Below are 27287 nucleotides of genomic sequence, written 5' to 3'. Positions count from 1 at the left end.
CATGGCATCCAGTCCCATCACTTCATGGCAAATAGATAGGGAAACAATGGAAACAGTGACAGACCTTATTTTTTTTGGCTCCAAAATCACTGCAGATGGCATGTGCAGCTGTGAAATTAAAAGATGCTTGCTCCTTGTAAGAAAAGCTATGGCAAACTTAGTGTACTAAAAAGCAGAGACATCACATAGCAGAGACATCATAGTCACTGCTATGGTTTTTCCAGTGGTCATGTATGGATGTGAGAGTTGGACCATAAAGAAGGCTGAAGGCCAAAGAACTGATGCTTTAGAACTGTGGTGTTGGAGAAGACTCTTGGGAGTCCCTTGGCCAACAAGGGGATCAAACCAGTCAATCCTAAAGGAAATCAACCCTGAATATTCACTGGAAGGACAGATGCTGAAGTTGAAGCTCCAGTACTTTGGCCACCTGATGCAAAGAGCTGACTCATTTGAAAAGACCCTGATGCTGGGAAAGATTGAAGGCAAGAGAAGGGGGCAGCAGAGGATGAAATGGTTAGACAGCATCACCAACTTAATGGGCATCAGTCTGAGCAGGCTCCGGGAGTTGGTGATGGACAGGCAGGCCTGGCATGCTGCAGTCCATGGAGTCGCAAAGAGTCAGACCCAACTAAGCGATTGAACAACAACAACTGAGACCCACAGAAGTTGGGTAACTGGCTAACGGTCACAGAGCAAGTAAAAGGTAGACTCGAAGCTCAGACTCTTCCCCATCACATCTGCCACCTACACAAGTAATAGAACCTGATGCAGCCAACTCAAACCAAAAGAAAATGTTTTGGAAGGATACAGGCCAGCTCACAGGACTAAGGCACAGCTGGACCAGGCTGTGCCAGTCTTCTGACTCAGGTGTACGCCACAGAAATGACTGCTGGATACAGTAATTAGAAAAAGAATATATTGAAAGGATTACAAGGATGTATCAGAAAGAGGTTTAGCAGCTACAGCTAGTAGTAACACCCAAAATTGTGCCACAGAGCCAGTTTGGTGGTTCTATAGTCACTACTGCCCCCAGCACCTGGGCACACACACCAGAGCTTATATGGCAGATGCCCTTGACCAGGGACCATCCTGCAAGCGCCACTGTCACGACTGCTTCTAGAAATGACTTATCAGCCACCTCTCCCACAGAACATGATTCTGCTGGGCCCAGCATCTTTAAATCCCATTCCCAGTTCACAGGTTGAGAGTGCCAAATTAAGGCATCCTTGTTCTGTATGTTGGCGAAAGCAATGGCACCCCACTCCAGTACTCTTGCCTGGAAAATCCCATGGATGGAGGAGCCTGGTGGGCTGCAGTCCATGGGGTCGCTAAGAGTCAGACACGACTGAGCGACTTCACTTTCACTTTTCACTTTCATGCATTGGAGAAGGACATGGCAACCCACTCCAGTGTTCTTGCCTGGAGAATCCCAGGGACGGGGGAGCCTGGTGGGCTGCTGTCTATGGGGTCGCACAGAGTCGGACACGACCGAAGTGACTTAGCAGCAGCAGCAGTTCTGTATGTAGCTCTAGCCACAAGGAATTCTTTGGGAAAGCAAGTACTTTCAGCTTCTTTGTGGGGAAGAGGGCTTTGCTTCATAAGGAAGGGAATTAGTTATTAATATGAAAGTAGTCTGGGTGATGAATAGTCAAAAAAGACAAATGTAGGTGAGATAGATGCAAGAAAAGGACAGGAACCGAAGATTTTTGTAACAGCATCTTAAAATAATGCTTAATTTGTTTTGACTGTTGCAGCTGGAGATTAAGGTGGAAAAGAAAATGGGTGATAAAGAATTAAAGTAAAAATATATCCTCAAAAATGAAGCTCTTACATATTATTTAAAAATATGCTATCTTCAAATGAATATATGTAAAAGAACATATCCATAAGAACAATGTATCAACATATAATATAGAAATATTTAATAAATTATAATTTTTATTAAATAAATTTATTGTATAAATAAAACAATAGTAATTATATTAATAAAATACATATGGTCTGTATAATTAAAGGGGCTTCCCTCGTGGCTCAGATAGTAAAGAACCTGCCTGTAATGTGAGAGATCCAGGTACGATCCCTGGGTTGGGAAGATTCCCTGGAGAAGGGATGGCAACCTACTCCCGTATTCTTGCCTGTGAAATTCCATGGACAGAGGAGCCTGGTGGCTACAGTCCATGGAGTCACAGAGTTGGACACGACTGAGTGACTAACACACATGTATAATTAAAACAAATGAGGTTACTTTCATGAAGGAGAGTGCTCATCAAGCAAAGCCTCATCATTTTGAGATTAAAAACATCATTGTTTGGTTGTAGAACTATTCCAGTCTTTAAATACTAAATCTACACATCAGTTCTCCAACTCCCAGCTCTCTCTTTCAGATACTGTTCTTTGATCCTGTGGTACCTCCTGCAGGCCCTGGACTCATCTATAGTCTAATTATCACCTCCCTCCTGTCTTCATTTTCCACCCTAACCAGGCTTGAATCCAAGCTCCATCACTTCAACCCCTCTGCACCTCCACAGGACCCCCTTATCCAAAATCCCATTTCTGGAAATGTGTGGATGAAGGCACACCCACTATGCTGGCTTTTAGGTAGGCAGCACTGCTAAACCACTTCCAGAGGATCTGATAAACCTTTGTGGCAAGCTTGTGATCTTTTGACTCTTTACTAGAATGTAGCTTACAATGGCTTTTTTTCTTTTGTTTGGGGCATAAACACCTAGAGCAGGACCTAGTAAAAAATGGGCATCCAACAACTAATGCTGAATTGAATTGCAGACATCCAGAATTCAATAAGCGACTAGATGACTGAGAAGTCACTCAAGATTCGAGTATTCACAGGTCCTGGGGAAGATGGACCGCAGGGAGGGTGGGTCTGGAAATTGGACTTGACGTGGGGATCCAGATTAGACTCTGGTAAAGCAACAAGCTTGCTTGGAAATCAAATTGATGAGCTCGGGTAACCCCTGGTGGGCACACTGTTTGGGGATGCTGCAGACAAAGGAATTCCAGCATCTGTGTCTTTATCGTGCAGGATTCATAGGCTCATCTAAAATGAAAGAATCAGATAAGACAGTTCATTACTTTTCATCAACACAAGGTCCCATCTTCTCCTCAGGAGCTCCTACAGCTTCAACCCCCATTGATGGAAACAGTTCAAAGAGTTGACCAGCTGGGAAGTTTTCTGGTGTTCAGAAGAACAAGCGCTTGGCCTCCAGTTACCAGCGGCAGCATTCTGCTCAGATCAGGCCCTGCCGCTGTTAACAAGACTGCTTTTCTGGGTAAGAGACAGCGATACTAGGATTTTAACCATCTTAGACTCTTCTTAGGTTAGGACCACAGTGCAAGTTAGACATTCCTTCCTTTAATTTCTATGTCAAATAGATTAATTGTAGACTTTTTTTTTAGAAGCCTAGGGGAATGAGTTGTTGAGACAGACAAACCTAGGGCACGCCTGATTTATCTTCAGATAGGAAGTGAGGAGATTCTACACAGAGTCAGGCTATAAAAAGCCAAACAGGCAGTTGGAGAGAGGTGCCCATCCCAGGCGCTCTTGGAGCTGTGGTGACTGCCTGGATGGTTGTTCACAGAGCAGAAAGTACTTGAGAGAGAAGGGCTGGAGATAACGAGGGGATTTAGGTCCTTCTATAAAAACAGCAGTTTCCAATCAGAAAATCAGATAACAGGTATCCAGCTATCCAACCCACAAAGGGCAAAGTCCCCCGCCCTGGCAGAGTCTGATTGCTGGCATGAAGACTGGCTAGAGGTAGAGTGAGCCCTTTCTAGGTTAACATAATCAGATGGACACAGGACACCTGCCACTCACTGCAAAGCGCTTCACAGAGCTTGCTGGCTGCATTCATCTGCTTAATAAAGCCAGAATCCGAAACAAACCCTCTTTACCCAGTTTCTCAGAGCCCTGTTGCAGAGAACATGCCTTTAATTAGAGCCAGAATGCACAGTGGTGGGGTTCAGCTGTACTGTGGTTTGGCGCTGCAAGGCAAAAAAGTTACCACGTATCTTCCCAGGCAAGCAAAATGGAGATGGTGTTTCATATCAGGTATCGCTTTGGGAAAAGAACGTATTGTGGCTGAGAGAAACGATGTGAAAGTTTGGGTTAATTTTTGGTTTGTGTCCTTTAATAACAGAACATTTAAGTTTGTTTCTGAGCAGTGCAATAATTGGAATATTTAGACCTCACAATAACAGATCAGGGTATTTTAGATATGAAGAAACTGAGGCTCAGGGAGGTTGAGTAACTTGCCCAAGGTCACACAGTTACAAATAGCAGGACTGGGGATTCAAACCCGTTTTTAAAGTCTTTTTTTTATTTAAGAACTCATTGTCTGAACTTGTGTGCACCCTTGAAACATGTGTTTTGGAAGGAGAGGTTGCAAGTCACTGTGTCCAACAGCCAAGGAAGAGAAGAAAAGGATCATGCTGTGAGATCAGTCTCTGCAGACAGCCTTTAGGCTCTTGAGTTAAGAGGTGTCTCTTCTGAGGATCTTTCCTCCAGTGATGTATAAGGCTGTTCCCTGCAGCACTGTTTTAAAACAGAGTAAAAAGAGGGAAGCTACTTGTCCCCAACATGGTAAAAAAAAAAAAAAAGTGAAAGTGTTAGTCACTCGGTCGTGTCCAATTCTTTGTGAACCCCTGGACTGTACTTCTGTCCATGGAATTCTCCAGCATGGTAACCACCTGACCATTTAAGAACCAGTTAACTATAGTTTTAACTATACAGCTCATTTGCAGTCACCCAACACAATTATATAGCATGCAACATAAATTATAAGGATTTTAGTGGCAATGACACAAATCTTACTAGAAATGAAACTGATTTTCTCAAGCCTAGATCTTGTCAGAATGTAAATGGCTATTCATACCAAATGATATCTTTTTCTTGGTTGGTTGGGAGCAGACTGATTTTACCATGGATACTCTGCCTTGGTTTTACTGAAGTTTTGTACTGTAGGGTTTGGTGGAATTGGGAGCCTAATAGATTCTGTTCTTATTTCAATGTAGATTATTGGAATTGCAGATAGAAGTAGTCAGATTACTATGGAACCAGATTTACTAGACCATTACTAACATTTAGAAAAAGCTATATCCATAATTTTTTTTTTTTTTAAGATTACAACTCCTTGATTTTAATAAAGAACTCCCACTAGGTGAATTTCCAGATTTCCTTTTTTTCATTCTTCATATACCACTTTATGGGGTCTATGTCATTTTTATTGCCATTATTTTTTGTTTGTTTGTTTTAGTTGAAAGTATATATTCTGAGATCTATTTAATAGGACTTTGAGAGTTGTATGAACAACGAGTAAAGGGTTTAAAGCAACTTAGATTTAAAAAGAGAAAAACTGGAAAAACAAATTCATGGTGCAAACACGTAACAGAGTACTAGGCAGCTGTGACACAGAAAGAGAAGATTCCACATGTTCTGACACGGACCAGTCATCAAGATGTGACTGGAAACAGCAAGGTGCAAAGCAGTGTGCAGTTTGTTACCATCTGTGGGAAAGAAGGCCTACATGTATGTTTTGCTTGTACAGACAGAGAACATCTCTGGAAGAACATAGGAGGAAGCAGCACCACTCGTCACCTCTGTGCAGGGAAGTGCCACTGGGGCACAAAGGTGACAGGCTTTTCACCCTAGGTCCTTTCGTACCTTCCGATTTCAAAACATGCAACCATATTACCAGATGATTTCAAAACATGTGACCCTATTACCAGATGATTATATGCAGATGACATGATTTTTTTTAAACATTCATTTATTGATCTATTTTTGGCTACACTGGGTTGTTGTTGCTGCGTGTGGGCTTTCTCTAGTTGTGGCAAAGAGAGGTCACTCTTTGGCTGTGAGGGCTTCTCTGTTGCAGAGCGTGGGCTCAAGAGCGTGGGCTCAGTAGTTGTGGCGCACAGGCTTAGCTGCTCCAAGGCACCCAGGGATCTTCCTGGACCAGGGATTGAACCGGTGTCCTTGGCATTGTGACATGAATTCTTAACCACTGGACCACCCGGGAAGCCCGGCACGATTCTGTACATAGAACACCCTAATGACTCTATAGAAAATTACCAGAACTTATAAATGAATTCAGCAAGGAAGGATACAAGATTAACACACAGAAATCATCTGCATTTCTTTACACGACTAGTGAAATATCACAAAAGTGATGTAAGAAAAAAAACAATACCTTTCAAAAGTCACACTCCAAAAAATAAAATACTTAGGAATAAACCTGACCAAGGAGGTGAAAGACTTCTACACTGAGAACTATAAAACATTAATAAAGGAAACTGAAGATGACTCAAAAGAAATGGAAAGATATCCCATACTCTTGGATTGGAAGAATTAACATTGTTAAAGTGGCCATACTACCCAGATCAATCTACACATTTAATGCAATCTTTATCAAATTACTCATGACATTTTTCACAGAACTAAAACAAATAGTCCTAAAATTTTATATGAAGCTGTAAAAGACCCAGAATTGCCAAAGAGATCTTGAAGAAAAAGCAGCAAGCAGGAGGCATAACCTTCTCAACTTCAGACAATACTACAGTAAATTAAAACGGTGCAGTATCTGCACAAAAAAACAGACATGTGAGGCTCAGTGGAACAGAACAGAGAGCCCAGAAATAAACACACACACCTACAGTCAATTAATCTTTGACAAAGGAGGCGAGACTACACAAGCGGAAAAAGTCTCTTCAGCAAGTGGTATCAGGAAACTTGGAGACCCACATGTAAACTGATGAAGTTAGAACACACCCTCTTACTATACACAAAAGTAAACTCAAAATGGCTTAAAGACTTAAACATAAGACATAACACCATTTAGGACTTCCCTGATGGCTCAGAGGGTAAAGTGTCTATCTACAATGCGGGAGACCTGGGTTCGAGCCCTGAGTTGGGAAGATCCCCTGGAGAAGGAAATGGCAACCCACTCCAGTACTCTTACCTGGAAAAATCCCATGGATGGAGGAACCTGGTAGGCTACAGTCCATGGGGTCACAAGGAGTCGGACACGACTGAGTGACTTCACTTTCACTTTCATACACCATTAAACACCCAGAAGAGATCACAGGCAAAACATTCTCTGACATAAATTGTACCAATGTTTTCTTAGGTCAGTCTCCCAAGGCAACAGAAATAAAAATGATGCAACCAGTAAGGGGTTAACTTTCAAAATATACAAACAGCTTATACAATTCAACAACAAAAACCCCCAAACAATTCAATCAAAAAATGGACAGAAGACTTAGACGTTTCTCCGAAGAAAAAATACAAATGGCCAATAGGTACATGACAAGATGCTCAACATTGCTAATTATTGGAGAAAGGCAAATCAAAATTACAATGAGGAACCACCTCGCACCGGGGTCAGAATGGTCATTATTAAAAACTCTACAAATAACATGTAAGAGAAGATGTGCAGAAAAAGGAACCCTCCTACACTGTTGGTGGGAATGTAAGTTGGTACAGCCACTATAGAAAAATGTGTTGAGGGTCCTCAGAAAACTAAAAATAGAATTGCTATATGATCCAGCAATCCCACTCCTGGGCATATATCCAGACAAAACTCTAATTCAAAAAGATACCTGCACCCCTTATATTCATAGCAGCGCTACTCACAATAGCCAAGATATGGAAACTAAATATCCACTGACAGATGAATTGATAAAGATGTGATACATATATATAACGGCATACTCCTCAGTCATAAAAGAAGAATGAAATAATGCCATTTGCAGCAACATGGATGCAAACAGATGTACTTCAATCATACTAACTGAAGTAGGTCAGAAAAAGAAAGACGAATCCCATATGCTATCACTTAAAGGTGGAATCTAAAATATGACACGAACAAACCTATCTACAAATCAGACGCATGGATGCAGAAAACAGATTTATGGTTGCCAAGGGGAAAGGGAGTAGGGGAGGGGCTGGGCGAGAGGCTGGGGTTGGTAGATGAAGCTATAATATAGAGAACGGATCAACAAGGTCCTACTGCACAGCACAGGGAACTACATTCAGTGATAAAATATAATGGAAAAGAATATTACAAACAGAAAGTATATATAACTGAAGGCAATGGCACCCCACTCCAGTACTCTTGCCTGGAAAATCCCAGGGGCGGAGGAACCTGGTAGGCTACAGTCCATGGGGTTGCAAAGAACTGGACACAACTGAGTGACTTCACTTCACTTCGATTCGCTGCAAAGTAACAACACTGTTATCAATTGTACTTCAATTAAAAAATAATAATAATAAAAAAACAAAAATAAGCTGTCATAGCTAACCCGGATTTTTGGAGTTGGTCTTTGGACATGAGTCTACCATTTCCCCAGACTGTCAACTTTTCTGATAAAAGCACCTCTCCCTTATAAAAAAAGTATTTATCTGTACAATTCTAGAAATATTTATATCCCATGCAATGTATAAACAAAACACATAGACAGGGGATAAACAGGAGACTGTTACATCAAGATGGTAGTAATCTTCCTTCTATTTCGCCAGAGTTTTTTGATTTGGTTATAATGGCTATTTTTTTTTAAGGTTTTAAAAAAATTTTATTTTTTATTTATTGGGAGGATAACTGCTTTACAATATGGTGTTGGTTTATAATGGCTATTTTTAAAGTATTATTTTCTATGTTTAACTTATTCTTCCTTGACAGCACCAGTATTTCAATCAGTAATCCTGTTGAGAAAGATGGACGTGAAGACTAGGGACACTAGAATCCCAATATACAGAAGATTCAATAATGGAAAAACCTACCATCGCTATGAAATACCTGTAATATAAATAAAGAACTACAAAGAAAGGTTCCATAGGCAGGCAGTAAAAATGGAGAGGAAAATACTTTTCCATCTGGAAACAAATCACTGAATGACATAATGCACAACCAGTTTCCTACTGGAGCTCCTTGTTTTAAATAACTACTCTGCAGCTTCCTGTGTTTTCCTTCCTTCTCATCACTGGTAACCAAGGATACCACAGGTTTTCCTACGCTTCTGTTTCCCAAACATCAAACTAGTTTTGTTTAAAACAGGAAAGCAGCAAAAGAGAAATGGCTTTTAATTTTTTTTAAAGCATATCAGGTTCTCAATCATGCCTGACATTAGGTAAAACAGATACTTTAGGTAAAACAGATACTTTGGAACTCCAGCTGAAAGAAGGGAATTCACTCCATCCTAAAACCAGGAAGTGGTGACTCATCTCTGAAATGAAAAGGCGACACGCCAGTCAGGGGCTTAACAGAGCCATCTGCTGCGGTCACAATCTTGGGCTTGGCTTCTGAGGCAGACATTCACTTGAGTATATCATCTGATACAGTGACTTTCTTGGTTGCGATTTATGAGCTGCCAGTGTTTACTTGTGAGACTGTCTGGAGCTGGAAGGAAAGGAAGATAAATATACCAAAGCCCAGCTGAGCAACTGATCGGTTTTACATTTTATTTTCAGGAAATGACATCTTGTTTTCACAAAGAAGAGGTATGCCATCCTCTCAAATAGAGGCTGCCTTTGCCTTCGGGGGCAGCAATAGGGGTAATACCCAATTTGTCCCAAACGTCAACAGAGGTGCTTCTGAGGTACCCAAACAATAACAACAAGTTTAAAAAGTACAACAGATATATATAACCCATACAACATGTAGTGAACAGAGTCTCTCAAGGACCCTGAAGCAGTCGGGGCTTCAGACAATGGTGGCAGCAGGGACGGCCCAGGCGGAGGCTCGTGATGGAGGGTTTCCTAACTCATTCTGTCCCAGTGGGTCCATCCCACGCTCTCAGAGATGCCCAAGACCGTCCAAGAGAATCTTCCAGACCATCTGAAGTTCTCAGTGCCTTGCAGTCTGTCCACGCCCCTGGAGCACTGTCTTCAGAACAATCTCTTTCCTTTGGAGACAAGAGAGAGAGAGAGAAATAGAGGAGGAGCCTGCATTTCCTTCCTTGGCCTCCCTGCTGCCCTCCTCAGGCCTTTCCCCACACAGCAGCCACGGTGAATCAAGACACAGATGTGAGGTCACATCACTCTGCTTACAGCCCACCCTTCTCTTCTTCCAGAGTAAAAGTTGAAGTCCTTCCAAAGGCCTATAAATCTCTACTCAGCCTGCCCTCTGCCCAACCTTCTGACCTCACTTCCTCTTCTCCTCCCCATCGCTCATTCCACTCCCGCTATGTCGCCTCCATGCTGTTCCTCCAAAACCCTTTCCCTAGACAGCAGCATGGGCACCGCCTTTAGAACTTCCCCCAACACCACCTTCTCCTTAGTGACTACCCTGACTACTCTATCAAGGACTGCCAACACTCTTTCCATCACTCCTGGCCCCTTTCTTGCTTTATTAGCGAGAAAGCACAAATCACATCTAACTAATTAGATTTTCACTTCTTCTATTCCTCATACCTAGAAGAGTGCCAGGCACAAAGCTGGTTCAGTTAGTACCTTTTGGAGGAAGGAAGGAAATACATATACAGCAACAAGCAGGGAAGAGATGCACCTTCAAAGTCTGTCCAGAGAGGGAGGGGGTGGGAGGGGCTATTCACTGGCCTCTAGTGTTTTCCATTAGCTTCTGCTTCCTTGATCCCAGAGAAGCAGGGATCTTGCTTACACCAAAGGCAATCTCAAGACTTTCTTTGAGATTAAGGTGTGGAATGCTTTGGAAGGCAGATTGAAAGGGTTATTACATTTATATATAAGGGGATAATAAGGGTTATGGAGGAGACATCCATCAAGGGACAAGGCAAGGAATGACAATAAGTGACAAAAGAGAAGGGAAGGAAAAAGGGAGGGGCAAAAATGAGAGGGTGGTGATGGAGAATTTTTTTTTTTTTTAAGCTTCTATTAACAAATCTGATAATTTTTGATCCCATGATAATTTTGCAAAGGATAAATTTTTAAGAGTCCAGCATTATAAACTGTGAGTGCATGTATGTGGACACCTGCCCCCACCCCATGCCAGTCTTGCTGAGAGCCACTTTATCTTAGACAAACACTGTCCTTATACCAGGTGGGCATGCTGACTTCATGCACGTGACCTTCTAGGTTCTTGGTGCAGGACTGGGTACTTGCTGGGAATCCCCTAGTAGTCCAGTGGTTAGGACTCTGAAATTCCACTGCCGCAGGCACTGGGTTCAATCCCTAGTCAGGGAAATAAGATCTCATCTGCAATCCACACGGTAGAGTCAAAAAAACATAAAACATCTTGGTAACAAGTATTCTCTCTGGATGAGGTCAACTTGGCAGACACTGTTACTGCTGCCATTCCCTACATAGTCCTTTATGAGGCTCTGTCTTTCAACAGGTGATGATGGGTAATAACCAGGGAAAGCCTGCCAGGTGCTCTCTTCAGAGACAGAGTTTCTCCTGTCCTGTGTCTGGATCACACTCCTCCTAGCCTATAGGAAGCCGGCAAGAGCCACAGGCTATGTGATCTCACCTGGGCCAATCTTCCCAGAGACCACCAATCTCTCACAGATTCGGGAAAGCTGTGGTCCATAAACCTTTCTCCCCACCTCAACACCCCCGAAAGGCCATGGACAACTCCCACTAGCAGCCTCACCTTCATATTACAGTACCAAGGGAGCTGGGAGCTGCAATCTGAAAAAGTCTCTGGACTGAAAATCCCTGTTCTAAAGGACTGGCAAGATTTTATTCTAGATACTTTGCTTTTTTCTTTTTTGAGCACAACCCAAAGAAACTCCGAGGGAAAGCTTAAAGTGAGAATGTTAACACTCATGTGAACCGACCAACACTTAATGAGAATAGAACAAACGGGGAAGGTGGGGGGCAACTGACAGAAGACTCAGCTCCAGCACCTCCCCAGCTCATGTCACAAAACATCTTTCCTTCAGAAAAACCTCATGTCAATATCCCAGAAGGCTGCAATTACTCACGCGACACGTGCTTAACATTCATTATCTGCCCCAGCTCCAGGGCACCCTTTCTCCAACACAGGATCTGGCACCCTAAACTCTCCTCCTCCTCCCCTCTTCTGGATAATCTGGCCCCACAGACTTTACTGAGGATCTATGGCTAATCAATCATAAGGCATTACTCTCCCATGGGGATATGGGCCTTGAAGACACCAACCAGCCAGGCAGGCCTGGAGTAGCACTGCTCTTGGTGAAATCAGACAGGCAGACCCTCCTCTCCAAACCTGTGATAAGCGCTCCCCTACCCAGGAGGAAAAGGGCCCTGCCAGTGTCAGAACAGTGACAATTACAGGCCTGCCAATTCTACTTTCCAGATCCTACATTTGGTCCTTTAAAAATTCCCATGCACTGGGGATTAAACCGGCTTTCAATTGGCAAAGAAGGGTGGTATCTGAACTGAGAATTTCCTCTAAACTCCACACTGCAGCCCACTGAAGCTGCTGATGGCTCTGGCACCTGTTTCCCTAAATCAGGCCTCAGCACCTCCGTCTGTCTCTGGAGAAAACCTCAAAGCTGCACTTGCTGCGATAACTGCAGAAACCGAGACTGCTGCCAGAGCTGCTCTCAGCCAGTGCGTGCATCAGGCAGGCCGATCCGGTTTACTTTGTCGGCTCCCAGTGTCACCAAAAAGGTACCTGCTTTAGCCTTCGGAGAGAGAAGAGGGGTCTGATATTATCCACCTTGCAGTATTAACTCTGCGTGAGAGGAGTCACAGATGAATTTAGGACACAGGGTCCTTCTTTCTCTTTCCAATGGCTGCATGCATCTACCATGCTTGGACTTTTGAGAAGAAACCTAGTCAGCGGGCTGGGTGAAGAAAGTCTATATGGGTGTGTGGAGAGAAAGGAACCCTCCTCCACTGTTGGTAGGAATGTAAACTGGTACAACCACTATGGAGAACAATACTGAGGTTCCTCAGAAAATTAAAAAAAGAGCTACCATAAAACCCAACAATTCCACTTCTAGGTATTTATCCAAAGAAAATGAAAACATTAACTCAGAAAGACATATGCACCCCCAGTGTTCACTGCAGCATTAGTGACAACAGCTACGATACAGAAAGAACTTAGGTGCCCATCAACACATGAATAAAGAAAATACACATACATAAATACATACACACACACACAAGGGGCTACTACTCAGCCATAAAAAAGAATGAGATCTTCCCATTTGCAACAACATGGATGAACCTAGAAGGTACTCTGTTAAGTGAAATAAATCAGAGAGAAAGGCAAATTCCATACGATTTTACTTAAATCTGGAATCTAAAAAACAAATGAACAAACATAACAAAACAGAAACAGACTTATAAATACAATCTACAAAGAACAATCTGGGGGTTTGTGATAGCGGGAATGTGGAAAGTGATAGCAGAATGGGTGAAACAGGGGAAGGGAATTAACTTCCACTTACAAAATAAATTAAGTCACAGGGATGTAATGTACAGCACAGGGAATATAATCAGTAATACTGTAATCACTTTGTATAGTGACAGATGGTAACTAGACTTATTATGGTGATAATTCTGTAACGTATAAAAATATCAAGTCACTAGGTACATCAATTTTACTTCAAAGAAAAAAATAAAAATCATAACATCCAAAAACCAAAAAGCAAAAAAAGAAAGTACTTGGGTATCCCCACCCACACACAGACGCAGCAAACTTAAGCTCACAGGCTTGGTCAAATCTGGGTTCCCAGGTCAGCATTCCTCTCAGAAAGGGGAGAAGAAAACAGAAGGCATTCACAACACCTCAGCAGACACCTCCTAAGCCTCGGCTGTCCTCATGCTCCTCTGGCACCATACAGACCTTGTGTCCTGTTTGGGCCACTAAGCAGGGCCCTGCGAGGAACAAACAGCTCACTGCTTCTCACACCTCTGTGCTTGTGCTGATTCCTCTGCTTGGAAAGCATCATCCCCAGAGCCCTTGGAACTCAGTTCAAATGTCACTTCTTCTGTGAAGCTTGTTCCCATACCTCCAACCTGTCCAGGTCAAATTGAATGTCCTCTCCTCTGCAGTTTTTTCAGCACCCTATTATGGAACTTGCACGCAACCTACTTGCTTTTCTGTCTCCTCCACAGATTGTGAGAGCTGAGATAATACCTTATCTCTTTATTCCAGTGCCTAGTGTAATGTTTCTATAAATGGTTAAGGACTGATGAGAGGTGGAGAGAAACAGCAACGGATTCTGCCAGAATCAAGTGGCTCCTAGGAGGATTAAAACACACACACACACACACACACACACACACCTATAGGGACTCAAAACTGGGCACAAAGTCCAATAGCACATAATTGTCAAAAAAGCAGAAAATACTTTGACTTCAAAGAGCCACCTGAGAGCTGCCCTACCCTCCCAAAGGTCAGAATGTCTTCCTTGGGCAAAACAGGCTCAACACCTACCCTGTGACTGGTCTGCTGCCCCTGCAATGGCTCACCAACCAAGGGCCAATTCCACACTACAGCTGCTTACAAGTCAGCATCAGATTTCTGGCCTGATTCAAAGAGGCTGATATTTGCTGAAGGGCTAGGAGAAAGAAAGCAATAGACAGAAGATCCTGTTCTTAGCACTGTGGCATTTAAGCCTTTGGCTTCTCTTAACTCAGAAAAGGGTACATCCAAATACATACATGAACATGGCTTCCCGATGGCCAGGTGGTGGGAAGCACCTGGAAGGGCAGTGAGCTTTTGATTCTTCTTCTCTGACTGGCCCTTTATGTGCAACCAATTGACCTCTCAGTACTCTGAGCTTTCCCAGAGGGTAGAGCTGTATAGGATTTCTAAAGGGACTGAACATGATAATCAGATCTACCCTCCTCCTCTGAACTCTCATCCCTGCCTAATAACCAATTCTTCTGATCCACTAGTTTCCTTGTGCTTTGCCCCAGGATACATTCTTTTGCCACAAGGACATTTAAGTCTCAAGCAGAGTGGCTCTGCAATCCTCAACAGAGCAGGCCCCAAGTGTGATGAGATCACTTGTGTTAGAGGAGCAGATACTCTCTATGGGAGTATGGTTCCTTGAGGAAACTCACCCACCCCCACTTCCCTAATCTCTTTATTCAAAGTCTCTCCGGGAAACTTTTTTATTAGGACGCACAAAGTTAACATGCTTCCCTGGTGGCTCAGAGGTTAAAGCATCTGCCCACAATGCGGGAGACCCGGGTTCGATCCCTAGGTGGGGAAGATCCCCTGGAGAAGGAAATGGCAACCCACTCCAGTATTCTTGCCTGGAGAATCCCATGGAGGGAGGAGCCTGGTGGGCTACAGTCCAGGGGGTCGCAAAGAGTTGGACACGACTGAGTCATACTAGTACTAGTAAAGTTAACATAGTAGGATTAAATTAATCTCTTTTTGGCTTAACGTTATGCCCGATTTGTGTAGTTAAGCTGTGACTCTTACAGATAGAACCTATACATCTTTTCTTCATATTTTTTGGCATTTTCCAAGTTCTGAATCTTTGACTTGTACAAATCCTATTTATAATTTATTGTGTACCCAACCTAAGGTTTCTGCAACCTACCGACAGCAATAGACAGCAACTAAACTGTCTTGAACGACAGCCCCATCTAGTGACTAACACTGTAAGTTGTCCACCCGTGTGTTTTTCTATTCCCGTAACTAAGACACAAACACCTAAGCCTCCCCATTCCCCGCTGCCCACATATTCCATCTGCCTCAACTGTTTCTTACATGGTTATTACCTTTAGCTTCCTTTACTTTCCCCCATTTCTTCCACCTCCTTCTTAAGCTCAAGAATCATTTATCTGACTCTTCTGGATCCAAAAAACTCTTTAACTCTGTTGAGGGGACTCACCTCTTTTCATACTCACTCACCTTTTCGTTCCCTGATGAGGACAATTCGTCGTTCTTTCACTTCTGAGTTCAGATTGTCTACCATCTTACTAATGCAATTGTCCAGAACCAGGGAGCGGGTTTTGGACTTGATGTCCTTCCGACAAATGGGGCATTCTACTTTCCGCTTCATCCACTCATTGATACAGTAGGAGCAGAAACTATGGGCACAGTTCAAGGTGACAGCCTAAAATGGAAACGTGAACACACACATGAGAACTGTGACCCTTACTCCCCCAGGGCCGTTGTGATCTCAGAGTTACGAAAGGAGTTAGTTCTCAAGACGAAATGGAAATTTAACCATAACTTCATCTAGAGGGCTTACAAAGGGTATCAGAATCATTCCTAGGAACTGTAAATTTTAAGCTTCATGTTAGATTATTTGTTTTCTCTCTCAAAGTTAAGCTCATAAACTCGGGCTCCAGGTAGGCTGATTTGTCTTATTTTGTTCCACCAACTCAGTTCACACTGCCAACGTGGCTTAGCTGTCCTGCAAATACAAGTCACTGGACTTAAGTAGGACTAGAAAACGTGCATGTCTGATACAAATACATCACTAGTTCTCTCATAAAAAACAAATTTATGTCCTAATGGTGAATTAGAACCTCAATTTTAATTCACACAGTGAATACTCAGTATACAGAATGGTAGGAGAGCCTTATCTCTACTCAAAAGAAGCTTTAAAAAGTATACGTAAAAGAACTTAGGCTAGGGAAAAAGAATCTAAAAACAAAATAGGAAAAAAGGTAATGGGTTCAACTGACAGTGCCTTAAGTAATATCAATAAGCCTATGAGAAGAGAGAAAGCAGAAAAAGGCCCGTATCTGAGGCGCTCCTGCGCAACCCCAATGATCAGCTTTCTGCCAAGGTCCTTATTACTTTTCAAAACAAAAACCATACTCTTCGTTACCCTTGTTTTTGTACCTCTCCTAAGATACAACTTTTTCTGGAACTAAAAAGTTTTCTTTCTTGCTTTTGGGAATGCAGGGGGAAATAACACAAACTTTGCATTATTTTCCAAATTCCAAGTGGAGGCCAGAAGGCCAACTAGGAAACATTCTCAGTAAAGAATGAGACATACAAAAAAAAGAAAAAAAGTAGAAATAAAGAATGAGACAAAATTCTCATAAACAGGACTAAAAACCTGCTTGACTAAAATGAAATCTCTTCCCCAACACTGATTTTAAGAGAGGACCAGCAGGAAAGGTCAGCACATGCTGTAAACCAAACAAAGATCAAGTTATTTGTCTCTTACATGTCGTGCAGACACTCCAGGTTGGCTAACTCATGACCTATTCCAACCCCTTTCCTTGTAGTCTTCTATTACGGTGCATAAGTCATGTCGAAACAGTACTAACTGAGTTTCTCCAAAGTAGGGAATCAAATGACTACAAACTATGGGGAAATTATGATCTGAAGTCAAAGTAGATCCAAAGCAAAAGAAACAGGTCTATCCAGGACAGATTTTTCAGGAGGCTAATAGACCCAAGCTCCCTAAAGGCCACCAGAAAAAAAGGAAGCTGTGTGTGTATGCGTTTTCTTTTTAATGAGTCTGAAAAGCACTATCATTTAACAACTTTAGTTTAACACTTGTTGTGTAAGATGAACTGGACAAAATGGTATAATTTGTGAAAATAAGAGAGTCTATGCAAAAAGAAGACAGGATAACAAATGAAATCCTAGGCGTGATGTTTCATTAAGGAGCCTCAGAGTCCCTGAAAAATGTTCCATTTGGCCACTGAATCCCGTGATCATACCTCAATGACATTTACCCCCTTGTTCAAAGGCTGCACTGCACGCCCACTCTCAGCACTGTTTCCATTCAGAGCAAAGAAAGACTAGCTTTATTGAGTAGCTTTATTCTGATACTTCAAATTTCTAATGCCATCTAATTCTGGATTCTGCCAGAATCAAATGTCTCCCAGGAGGTTAAAAAAAAAACAAAAAAAACCTGCAGGAGCTCAACACTAGGCAAAAAAAAAAAAAAAAAAACCCACAAAATCCAACAGCACATAGTTGCTGGAATGTAGGAAACATATGACATTCTGACCTGTGGGAGGGTGGGGCAGCCCCTAGATGGTTCTTCAAAACCGAAGTGTTTTCCCTCAACAACAAAAAGATAAAGGCTTTATTATAGCCCCAAACACTGATTCTGCCAAAAAAAGAACTCAAGAACAAATGAAGTATGAAAAAAGCCAGTGGAGGTAAAGAAGACCACAAAGACAAGTGAGAAGTGGCCACCCCCAGCAGCCACTTTGAAGTCAAATAGCTACCGTAAGTTCCTGCAGGAAAAATCTCTTCAGAATGTTACCCTAGAGCAGAAGCAGTCTGTGCAGCGGAGGCTCCATTCAGGGATGGGAGAGTGAGAAGGCATGAGCCACTGCTCATCATTACCTCAACGAAGTATTCTGAGCAAATAATGCACTGGAGCTCATTCTCTAGCACGTCATTCATGTGGCTAAGAACTTCCTCCTTCTGTGCTTGCACCTTCTCCTTCTCTTCCTGCAAAGACATACAACCCCACCTGTCATTCGGGAGAACTAACAAGAATGCAAAACAGGACAGAGCAGGATTAACAGTCTGCAGTAGGATTCAGAAAGAATCTAAATTAAAAATTCACCCTGGCGTAGTAACACAAGAATAAAATTCTTGCCCCAAGGACTACCGCTTCTCAGAACTGCTTTCTAATATAGGGTGCTGTCATCCTTTTTTTCCTTTCTCGACTTCATGAGTATGTATTGGTATTGCAGTTTTGGTCTCCTTCCCAAAAATAACCAAATGAGAAAAACTGAAGTCAGCATACCAACCCCACCAACCATCCGAGGCCAGAACGAGACATTAGGTATTCTATAGCACACTGCAGTTCAGAGGGGATACAAAACCATCCTAAGCAGCCAAGAGCTCACTGGATAAGAAAAGAAACGAGGAACAGTCCATAAAGGCAGGAAGCCTGAATTAGTGTATAAGGTCCTCTGTGTTCTCTGCAGATGTCTCTCCTACAAAATAAGGATAATACCCAAGGTGCCTGGAGGCAGGAGGCTGGAGAGATGGCCTGTTGAAGTATCTTCAGGCCTCATGCTCTGTGATGCTTGTTACTTCCCACTCCTGCCGTGCAATTTCCCTGTGCTTTCCCCAAGAGACAGACTGCTGATGGACACTCTTTTCAAGGAGGATCTAGATGTGCTCTCTTGAAGTCAACATTTATTAAGTGCCCCTAGCGCGGAGAGGAAAAGCCAAAAGAGGGTGTATTTGAGAGGTTATTTTTCATGTTTTATTTTCTCTTATCAAAGCAAAGATTGTGAGACTAATCAGGACAGTGAAGAGGGAATGGACCCATTTATAACTAGAGTCAAGTTCCTTGAAAACTTTTGAATTGCTGGATTTAAAAAGATGTGGTGGCGTCTTAGAGGCTGGGGAATAAAGTACTACATGATTTAAATAGAGGATAAGGATAGCAAATCAAGTGGAAAAAGAGTCCTCGCCTTTCTGTAATCTGCTCCAGATGTGTACTTGAGGAAGGGTGGGCTGAGAGATGTAGTCAGACTCAGGCATTAATTTCCCATCAGAGGATGCAAACTGGTGGCCTGTGGACTACATCCAGCCTATAGACTTATTTATTTAGTTTGGCATTCATGGTATCAAAAAACTGAACCTGTTGCTACTACTTGAAAATTGTGATACTTCACATAAACATCTGGATTTCCATTTTCTGTGGAAAACTCCGATCTGACAACACTGGACCTGCACTTCTGGTTGGCAACTGGCTGCTGGAGAGAAGAGCTGCCTCTTGGGGTATGGGTGAGGGTGGAAATCCGCCTCACAGCTCCCCACTGTGTTCTTACACCCAGGCCACTTCATTCACTTCTTTTATCAGTCTGACTCCAGGGGGCATTTGAGTCTACAACCCCTAATTTAAGAGTGTCATTGATTTGATGTGAGAAATAATTACACAAATGCATCAAGATGAACTACTTTTTATTTTGACTACACCACCCCTTAGCCTATGTGAGTGAGACACTCTGAAGGAGCATCTACCACAGACAATGGACTAGACTGCAGGATGTATCATTTCCAGCATTTCGCTTCTGAGTGAGGGAAGGAAACAGGTGTTGTCTTACAGGCAGAACCTTCTATAGGCCTAAACAATTTTAAAGATTATTTCCCTTGAGGCAGGGAATAGCCATACCTCTCCCTTCATTCACCAAAGCAATCCTTGCCCTGTTGAGAATGCTGAGTTGCATGTACTAACCAAATTATTCTAAACCTTCTTCTTTCCAGTACCTTGGTCTGCTCCAATTCTTTGTCCTTGGCTTGAATGATCGCTTCAAAGTTCTTCTTGCTGCGATTTAGCTCTTCCACCAGAGACCGATACTGCAGAAACACAGCAGATACACACTCAAGATGCATGGCACTATATTGTTCCTGTTAGCCACCATGCCTGTCCCTCCCTCTGTCAGCAGCTTTGGTTCAAGAGATTAATGGATTGGGCAATTTCAAAATAATGTTTTTGTTTCTTCAAGACATCCCAGTTAAATGCTGCTTTTTTTTTTTTTTCCAGGGAAAGGAGCAGATAGGGAGGGAAGCCATCAAATCTATTAATCCCTCTGGAAATAACCCAACCTTCATGGTCATCCAAAGTAACTGAAGAACTTCCAGAGTGTCTGACTTTGTGGGTTTGGCTTGGGGCCCAGGGACTTCATTTAAAAAACAAATTTATTGGAGTATAGTTGATTTACAATGTTGTGTTACCTTCTGCTACACAGCAAAGTGAATCAGTTATACACATATATGGGATGTGCATTTTTCAAAAAGCCACCCAAGTGACTCTGGGAACCAATGCTGAAGAACTAGTAACTAACTCTAAGGCTACCCAGAACTAGGAGCAGCTTTTAAGAAATAATCAGGGATATACAGGATTCTGGAAAAGGCGATGGCACCCCACTCCAGTACTCTTGCATGGAGAATCCCATGGATGGAGGAGCCTGGTGGGCTGCAGTCCATGGGGTTGCTAAGAGTCGGACATGCCTGGGCGACTTCACTTTCACTTTTCACTTTCATGCACTGGAGAAGGAAATGGCAACCCACTCCACTGTTCTTGCCTGGAGAATCCCAGGGACAGGAGAGCCTGTTGGGCTGTGCTGTCTATGGGGTCGCACCGAGTTGGACACGACTGAAGCGACTTAGCAGCAGCAGCATACAGGATTCAGGAAAACTAGATAACTGTTTTCATTGAAAAAAAAAAAAAAAAAGACCTTTAACCTAATATTTACTCTATAAATCACATACTATGTGCTGATAAGGCAACATTGCCTGAACTCTGCCTTGGTATTCTAGAAACTGGCATGCCCAAGAGCTAATGGCTTATTTACCATGACTCATTGCCTACATCAAATGTCAAGAAGTTCCATTTCTATGAAACATAATTTCTGAGTTCCCTAATGCTTAAGTATAGATTATATTTTAAATTTCATTTCAGATCGTTTTTTAAAGAAGGTGGTTAAGTATTCTGAAAAGGTATCACTCAAAGAAATACATTTTAAAATGCGTGGGCTCAAAAAAAAAACAGTCAGTTATATCAGAAGTCCTTAGTATTCACCTTGACTACTAATTAGGTGCCTGTGCCTTAACTTTCTATAAAATGGGAAAACAGGTGCCCCTCCTACATCAGGGTTGCTGCTGCTGCTGCGTCACTTCAGTCGTGTCCAACTCTGTGCAACCCCATAGACAGCAGCCAACCAGGCTTCCCGTCCCCGGGATTCTCCAGGCAAGAACACTGGAGTGGGTTGCCATTTCCTTCTCCAATGCATGAAAGTGAAAAGTGAAAGTGAAGTCGCTCAGTCGTGTCCGACTCTAGCAACCCCATGGACTGCAGCCCACCAGGCTCCTCCGTCCATGGGATCCTCCAGGCAAAAGTACTGGAATGGAGTGCCATTGCCTTCTCTGACATCAGGGTTAGTAAGAAAAAACAAAGACATACATGATAGCACTCAGGAAAGTTTTAAAATCTCTATGTAAAGGCAAGTTGTTATAATTATAGGTCTGGAAAATGAAAAAGAACAGCTTCAGAAGGACAATCAACTGGAACAAAAAACCACCGTGTTTCGTTTGAGGGTAGTAAGCCCCCAGGCATGTCGTCAGAGAGCCACGACCTGAAAGTATCCTGCGTCGGGTTAATGAAGGGGGGTGGCCAAGCGCCTTAGGTTAAACGACAGCGTTCTCCGGTCTGTCTCAGAAGAGTGTCAGGCATTGCGGGTGCAGGGTTCTTAATGATCCTTCAAGGATTTTCAAGAGCAGAACCGTCCTCTTTTCCAGTCAATTTCAAAATGATATCTGAATATTAATTTAATAATCCTCTAAATGGGAAACATGCCCACCCTCCCAACCTAGAAAATACACAAGCTTAGAAAATAAAATTCCAGAAAGATTGAATTTTTCACCTAATTCTTTCCAAGGCTGTTTGTGAACCCAAAGAAATCAAAGTGGGCAAACTCCCAAGCATGCAGGAATATGTGACTGTTAGCACTGTAAGAAGGTTGACAGATAGCTAAGCAATAAAAGAACTAAATTCGAAACAAATTCTAACCCGAAGGCTCATTTTTCTCAAGAAGATATGAACGCTAACCTCCTGACTTAAACTACTAATCATCACACATAACTGACAGAAGACAAAGCAGGTTTTTAAGATGCAAAAGAACTCATTAAAAGATAAACAGAGCGAGGTACTAAAGTTAAATTCAATAAGTAACAGACAATCTTTTAGGATAATTTTATTCCTGTGAGTCTTGCCCGTTTAGTAAATTGATATGTTTCAGTGGCTGGTAAACTGCAAATTCTCAACCTAAGCTAAGATGCGTAATTGGAACATTCTTGAATGGTTTCAGAATGGCTTCAACTCAGGAATAGTGAGGTAATAGGATGCGTTGCAGGCCCTGGTGGCCAAGTCACGGCTCGCAATTTCCCTCTGCTGTCCTCACCTTTCTGAATGTGCAGCCATTCTCCCAGAGAGCCTCCTAATTGCTACAGGCTCTGTTTCATCTTCACTAGAGCATCTCGTGCTCAGATGAAGACGTAAGCTTTCACACTGAGGTCTGGCATGTCTGTGAGGTTCCAAATCTCAGACCTGATCCTGTGAGCTGCTGCCACCTGCTCTGGCTACAGATTGGAGGTGCTGCAGAGGGGTGTGCTAAGTAGCAGAGGCAGCCAGTGGGCACATGAAGCCTGGCTGCCCCCACTCTCACCCACTATAATCTCAGGACAACAGCAAGCATAAGTTACCTCCTGCAGAGCCTGGGCCAGCTGCTGCTTCAGGTCCTCTTCACCTTCCTCTTTCTCCAAACCCTAAAAAGCCAAAAACAAAATGGAAGGCTTCCCTGTAGAAAGGGGAGAAAGGGGCAAAATACAGAAACAAGCAGAGCTGCTAGCAGAGGCATCTGGAAACAACAGGGGGAAGGGAGGGAGTGGGAAATCTCCCGTTTTACTTTAAGCTGTTGGCTCAAACACTGCACATCTCACGGCTGCCACCTTCAAGTCACCACTCAGGGTGTTCTGGAGAAACTCTGGATTAATACTCCAAGTCCCCTTCACTGGCTAATGCTATGACTCTCAAAAGGATGGAAACTGAGAGTTTCTGCATCACCAAATATCTAAATTGAAATACAATCTCCTGGGCTGGCACTCACAGCTCCGCCATGTTTCTTTCCTCAGTTCTGGCCACTCTGTCTCTCACTCCGAGTCTTTCCCACCTCTGGCCCATAAGCTGTTCCTTCTCCGCCTGCCTGGGCTGCATTTCCTCCAAGGGCCCCCTCGGGTGTGGATGTCTTCCACACCATCACTCCCCTACATCCAGCACCCTCCACGAGAACCTCTGGGTCCTTCCCTCCTTAAGAATTACCTACCCGCTTAATACACCAACTGGAAATTGTTCTCTAATTTAAATCTACAGACTTTTGAAACTACTGTGATTATTTTGTGTATATCTTGTCTCAACAAGATCCATTCCTTTATGACAAAAACCATTTATTAAGCATCTTTATAACAACCCAGACCCAAGTATAGTGCCAGGCAACGTGGGTGCTCAAAAAAAATTCTGTGTGGGAATTCCCTGGCCGTCCAATTGTTAGGACTCTGCACTCTCACTGCTGAAGACCTGGGTTCAATCCCTGGTCAGGGAACTAAGATCCCACAAGCTGTGGAGTGCACCCACTCCACCCTGCCCCCCCAAAAAATCTGTGTGAAATAACAAGGGTTTAATGAGCTTCTGAGCAAGCAGCAAGGGTAGGATAAATTCCTAGGGCTTGGTGACAGAGGAAAATGCAGCTAGTAATAAAGGACTAGATATACCTCACTATGAGCAATTTATATATGACCCTCTCATTCCTAGAGAAATTCCCTAAACGGGTCCTTTTTGCCTTTCTTTACCCTTTTAGTATGGAAAGATTTGACAGCTAGCTACATCTTGAAGCATGCCCAGAGCAGCCACAAATATTAATCAACAGTAACTCTTGTTATTGAACATATTAGCCTTTAAAGAGAGTTCTGCTCTGGTGAAGGTGTCATACACTAAATATGTAGAGATTAACCTCCCTCTATTAATTTCAAGAACCAGTCCAGGCTGGAAAAGGGCAACAAAAAGTACACATAAACAAGCAATGTATACCCTGAGAAAGACCTACTTAATCCATGGCCTTTGCTAAGACCATCAGTTCCAGGGGATAGCAGAGCTTAGATGAAATCTATAAATTGTTCAGAAATAAGCCAACACAAGTGGTTGTTTCTTACCCTGAGTAAAGTAAAGGAAAGATAAAAGCTTATTCACTTCAATCCTGATTGGCCCTTCTTAATTCTAAGTCAACAATGGGGAATTCTTGACATTCAGTCCTACCTGAGGAAGTGGGTGGGAGTAAATCACGTGGTTCTGGCCAGATGGGAACTGACATTTTGAGCAGAACCAGGATCAGCCCTAGCCAAGAAGCTCTGTGCAAGAGCTGATCAACTAAACAAATGACTCAGGGATGCAGACACATTTACTCTCACCTTGACACAGCTAAGACAGTCATTTTATCTACTGAAGAGGTAGACATCCTATGGAAGGTAGCACTCAACCCAACAACTGAATGATGGTGTACCTGCCCCCTCCCATGCTGGCTACTCAGGACAGAAATAAACATTTTTCCCTTTCTAGCCTCCCACTTCCTAGGTTAGCTACAAGTAACAGGTAAATCAAGGGCAGAGTAACCAGCTGACCTCTATCTGCCTTGGGTACAGGAATTTGGCTTTGACCTCAGGGCAGAGGAAGATTACTCATGAAAACAACTAATACTTTAATTGGAGTGTACTGTAATTTGGCGGTATCTTGACCTTCATCCAGCCTCTCTCTAAATTCACCTCAGCTCTGAGATGCCTCAGCTTTTACAACCTCACGCATCTTGGCTGGTTCTGCCAGTCCACTTACCCCATGTTGGCAACCCAACTCTGGTTCCTGATCCGATCATCATGCAGACCTCAAAGTTTTCTGATCACATTACATCTCTTGTCCCTGGCACTAAACATATGGTCCCTGATCTAGAAACAGAGAGCTCTGGTCACAGGCTCACAAAGGGCCTGCCCATCACAAGGGGTATCTTGTCCTTCCCTCCTGTGTGGTACCTCGAGATGCTGCTGCTCTTCCTGGATAGTCTTCTCGAGCTGCTCCACTCTGGCCTGCTGTTGGGCCTGCTCTGCACACAGCTGGGACTGTAAATCCTGCAGTTCCTGCTCCATTTTCACAATCTTCTTTGAGCTCCCTTTTTTAGTCTGCTTTTTCACATTCAGAACAGCCACCTGTTTTTCCTGCATCTGTGTTTTCAGCATTAGGATCCTGGACATGGTTACCTTAAACAGCTCTAAGCTGCTCTGAGATGCTGAAGGATTTGAAGCTTTCTTCTTCTTACGAAGAAGCTCTATAACTTTTGCAGGGCCTGGGTTAACATGAGCCCCTGTGGTCTTCACACTTGGCTCAAAAGAAGTCAACTTAGGATCCAAATATTCAGAAGGTTGACTGGCCACTTTACCCTTCCCATGTGACTTCACTTGCTGACCAGGTTCACAAGACAATTTACTTATTTTGGATTTCAAATTTGAGGGGCCTTCAGCTCCAGAACCCTCTAATTCATCCAAACTAAATTTCCTTTTAGTTCTCAAGCCCTTATTTTTTTCCATCATCTGGTCACTTTTGGGGGAAAGACAAGGATAAATCCTCTCCCAATCTTCTTCAGTAACTTCATATTCATACTCTGCATTCTCCTTATTTTCCAGAGGTACCCCAAGCTGGATGTGATCTCCTTTATGGATAGAATAGACCTTTAAAGGTTCTAGACGTTCTCTGTTCAGCCAGACACCATTCAGACTCTGGGGAAAGGGAAAGAAAGACAAAATAAGCGTCATGATTTTCCTCCTCTTAATTTTTCTCCTGCTGCTGCAAAACCTTCTGTCTTTTTAGGAAGAAAACACTTGAGAACAAATAGAAAGAAAAGAAAGGCTCATAAACCACCATTCTTAGAAACAGAACTCTTCAAATAGTGCTTTGGCTTATTACCTATATGACGTTCATGTCTTCAGAGAACTGCCTGTAAAATAGGCAGGAATCACCTTATTACTGGAGGATGAATTTACTCAAATAAATGCAGTAGCATTAAAAACTGAAATCGAATAGCTCTACTGATATAAACTAGGGGCAAAGGGCCAAGACTAGAAAAACTGCTATTAGTAAAGGAAGTAGCATTCTAATGATGAGGTTCCAAGAAAGTCATGCAGGCACTATCTCTGCCTGTGTATGACCCCTGAGCACATTGGGGAATTGAAAAAAACACTCCCCAGAACTCATAAACCAAGAAAGAAAGTACCAACACCTAGCACTGTGGTCAAACTGAAGGTGGGATCTGACCCAGATAACAACCCCAGAAAGGAGACACAGGTTCAATCCCTGGGTCAGGAAGATCCCCTGGAGAAGGGAATGGTTATCTACTCCAGTATTCTTGCCTGGAGAATTCCATGGACAGAGGAGCATGGCAGGCTACAGTTCATGAGGTCGCAAAGAGTTGGACATGACTGAGCAACTAACACTTTCACTTTCAATGGGTAATAGAACAGAGAGGTTAAGAGCCAGAGCGCTGGATTTATACAAACTTAGGTTTATAGCTCAAATGAACCACCTTGGGCTTCTTAATTGCATGGCCTTCAGCAGTTTACTCTTTATGTATCAGTTTTGTCTGTAAAATAGTACAGTTCCCACCTCATGCTGCTCCTGTGAGGAATGACTGAGATGATTCATGCAAAACACTTAGCACAGTGACTCGCATATAACAAATGCTCAATATTTACTTTTGTGGTTTAAATCATAGTGTGGAGATTAAGAGCATGAACCCTGAAGTCAGCCTGCCTGGGTTTGTAATCTGGCTCCATTACTTAACAGTTGCATGATTCAGGCAAGTTTCTTAA

The 27287-nt window shown here is 42.9% G+C and overlaps 1 protein-coding gene across 10 annotated transcripts in view; it reads right to left on the bottom strand.

The window, feature by feature from the left end:
• Positions 1 to 9458: 9458 nt before the first annotated feature.
• RNF8 (ring finger protein 8) overlaps positions 9459 to 27287 on the bottom strand; it is a 37110-nt gene continuing 19281 nt past the window's right edge. For 4 of the 10 annotated variants that reach the window (XR_009492463.1, XR_009492467.1, XR_009492465.1 and 1 more), the window contains 7 exons: positions 25458 to 26198; positions 23088 to 23150; positions 20094 to 20183; positions 18207 to 18314; positions 15795 to 15999; positions 14361 to 14484; positions 9827 to 9915 (listed from right to left, as the gene is read on the bottom strand). Coding sequence is in view for 4 of the 10 variants with exons in the window: in XM_024983598.2 (XP_024839366.1) it covers positions 9899 to 9915; positions 15795 to 15999; positions 18207 to 18314; positions 20094 to 20183; positions 23088 to 23150; positions 25458 to 26198 (1224 nt within the window). In the remaining 6 variants the exon portion in view is untranslated. 10 annotated transcript variants of the gene reach the window in all.

Source organism: Bos taurus, chromosome 23 (genome assembly GCF_002263795.3).
Source record: "Bos taurus isolate L1 Dominette 01449 registration number 42190680 breed Hereford chromosome 23, ARS-UCD2.0, whole genome shotgun sequence".
NCBI lineage: Eukaryota > Metazoa > Chordata > Mammalia > Artiodactyla > Bovidae > Bos > Bos taurus.
Note: the sequence above shows the minus strand (reverse complement) of the source record. Positions and strands in the feature narration are given on the sequence as shown.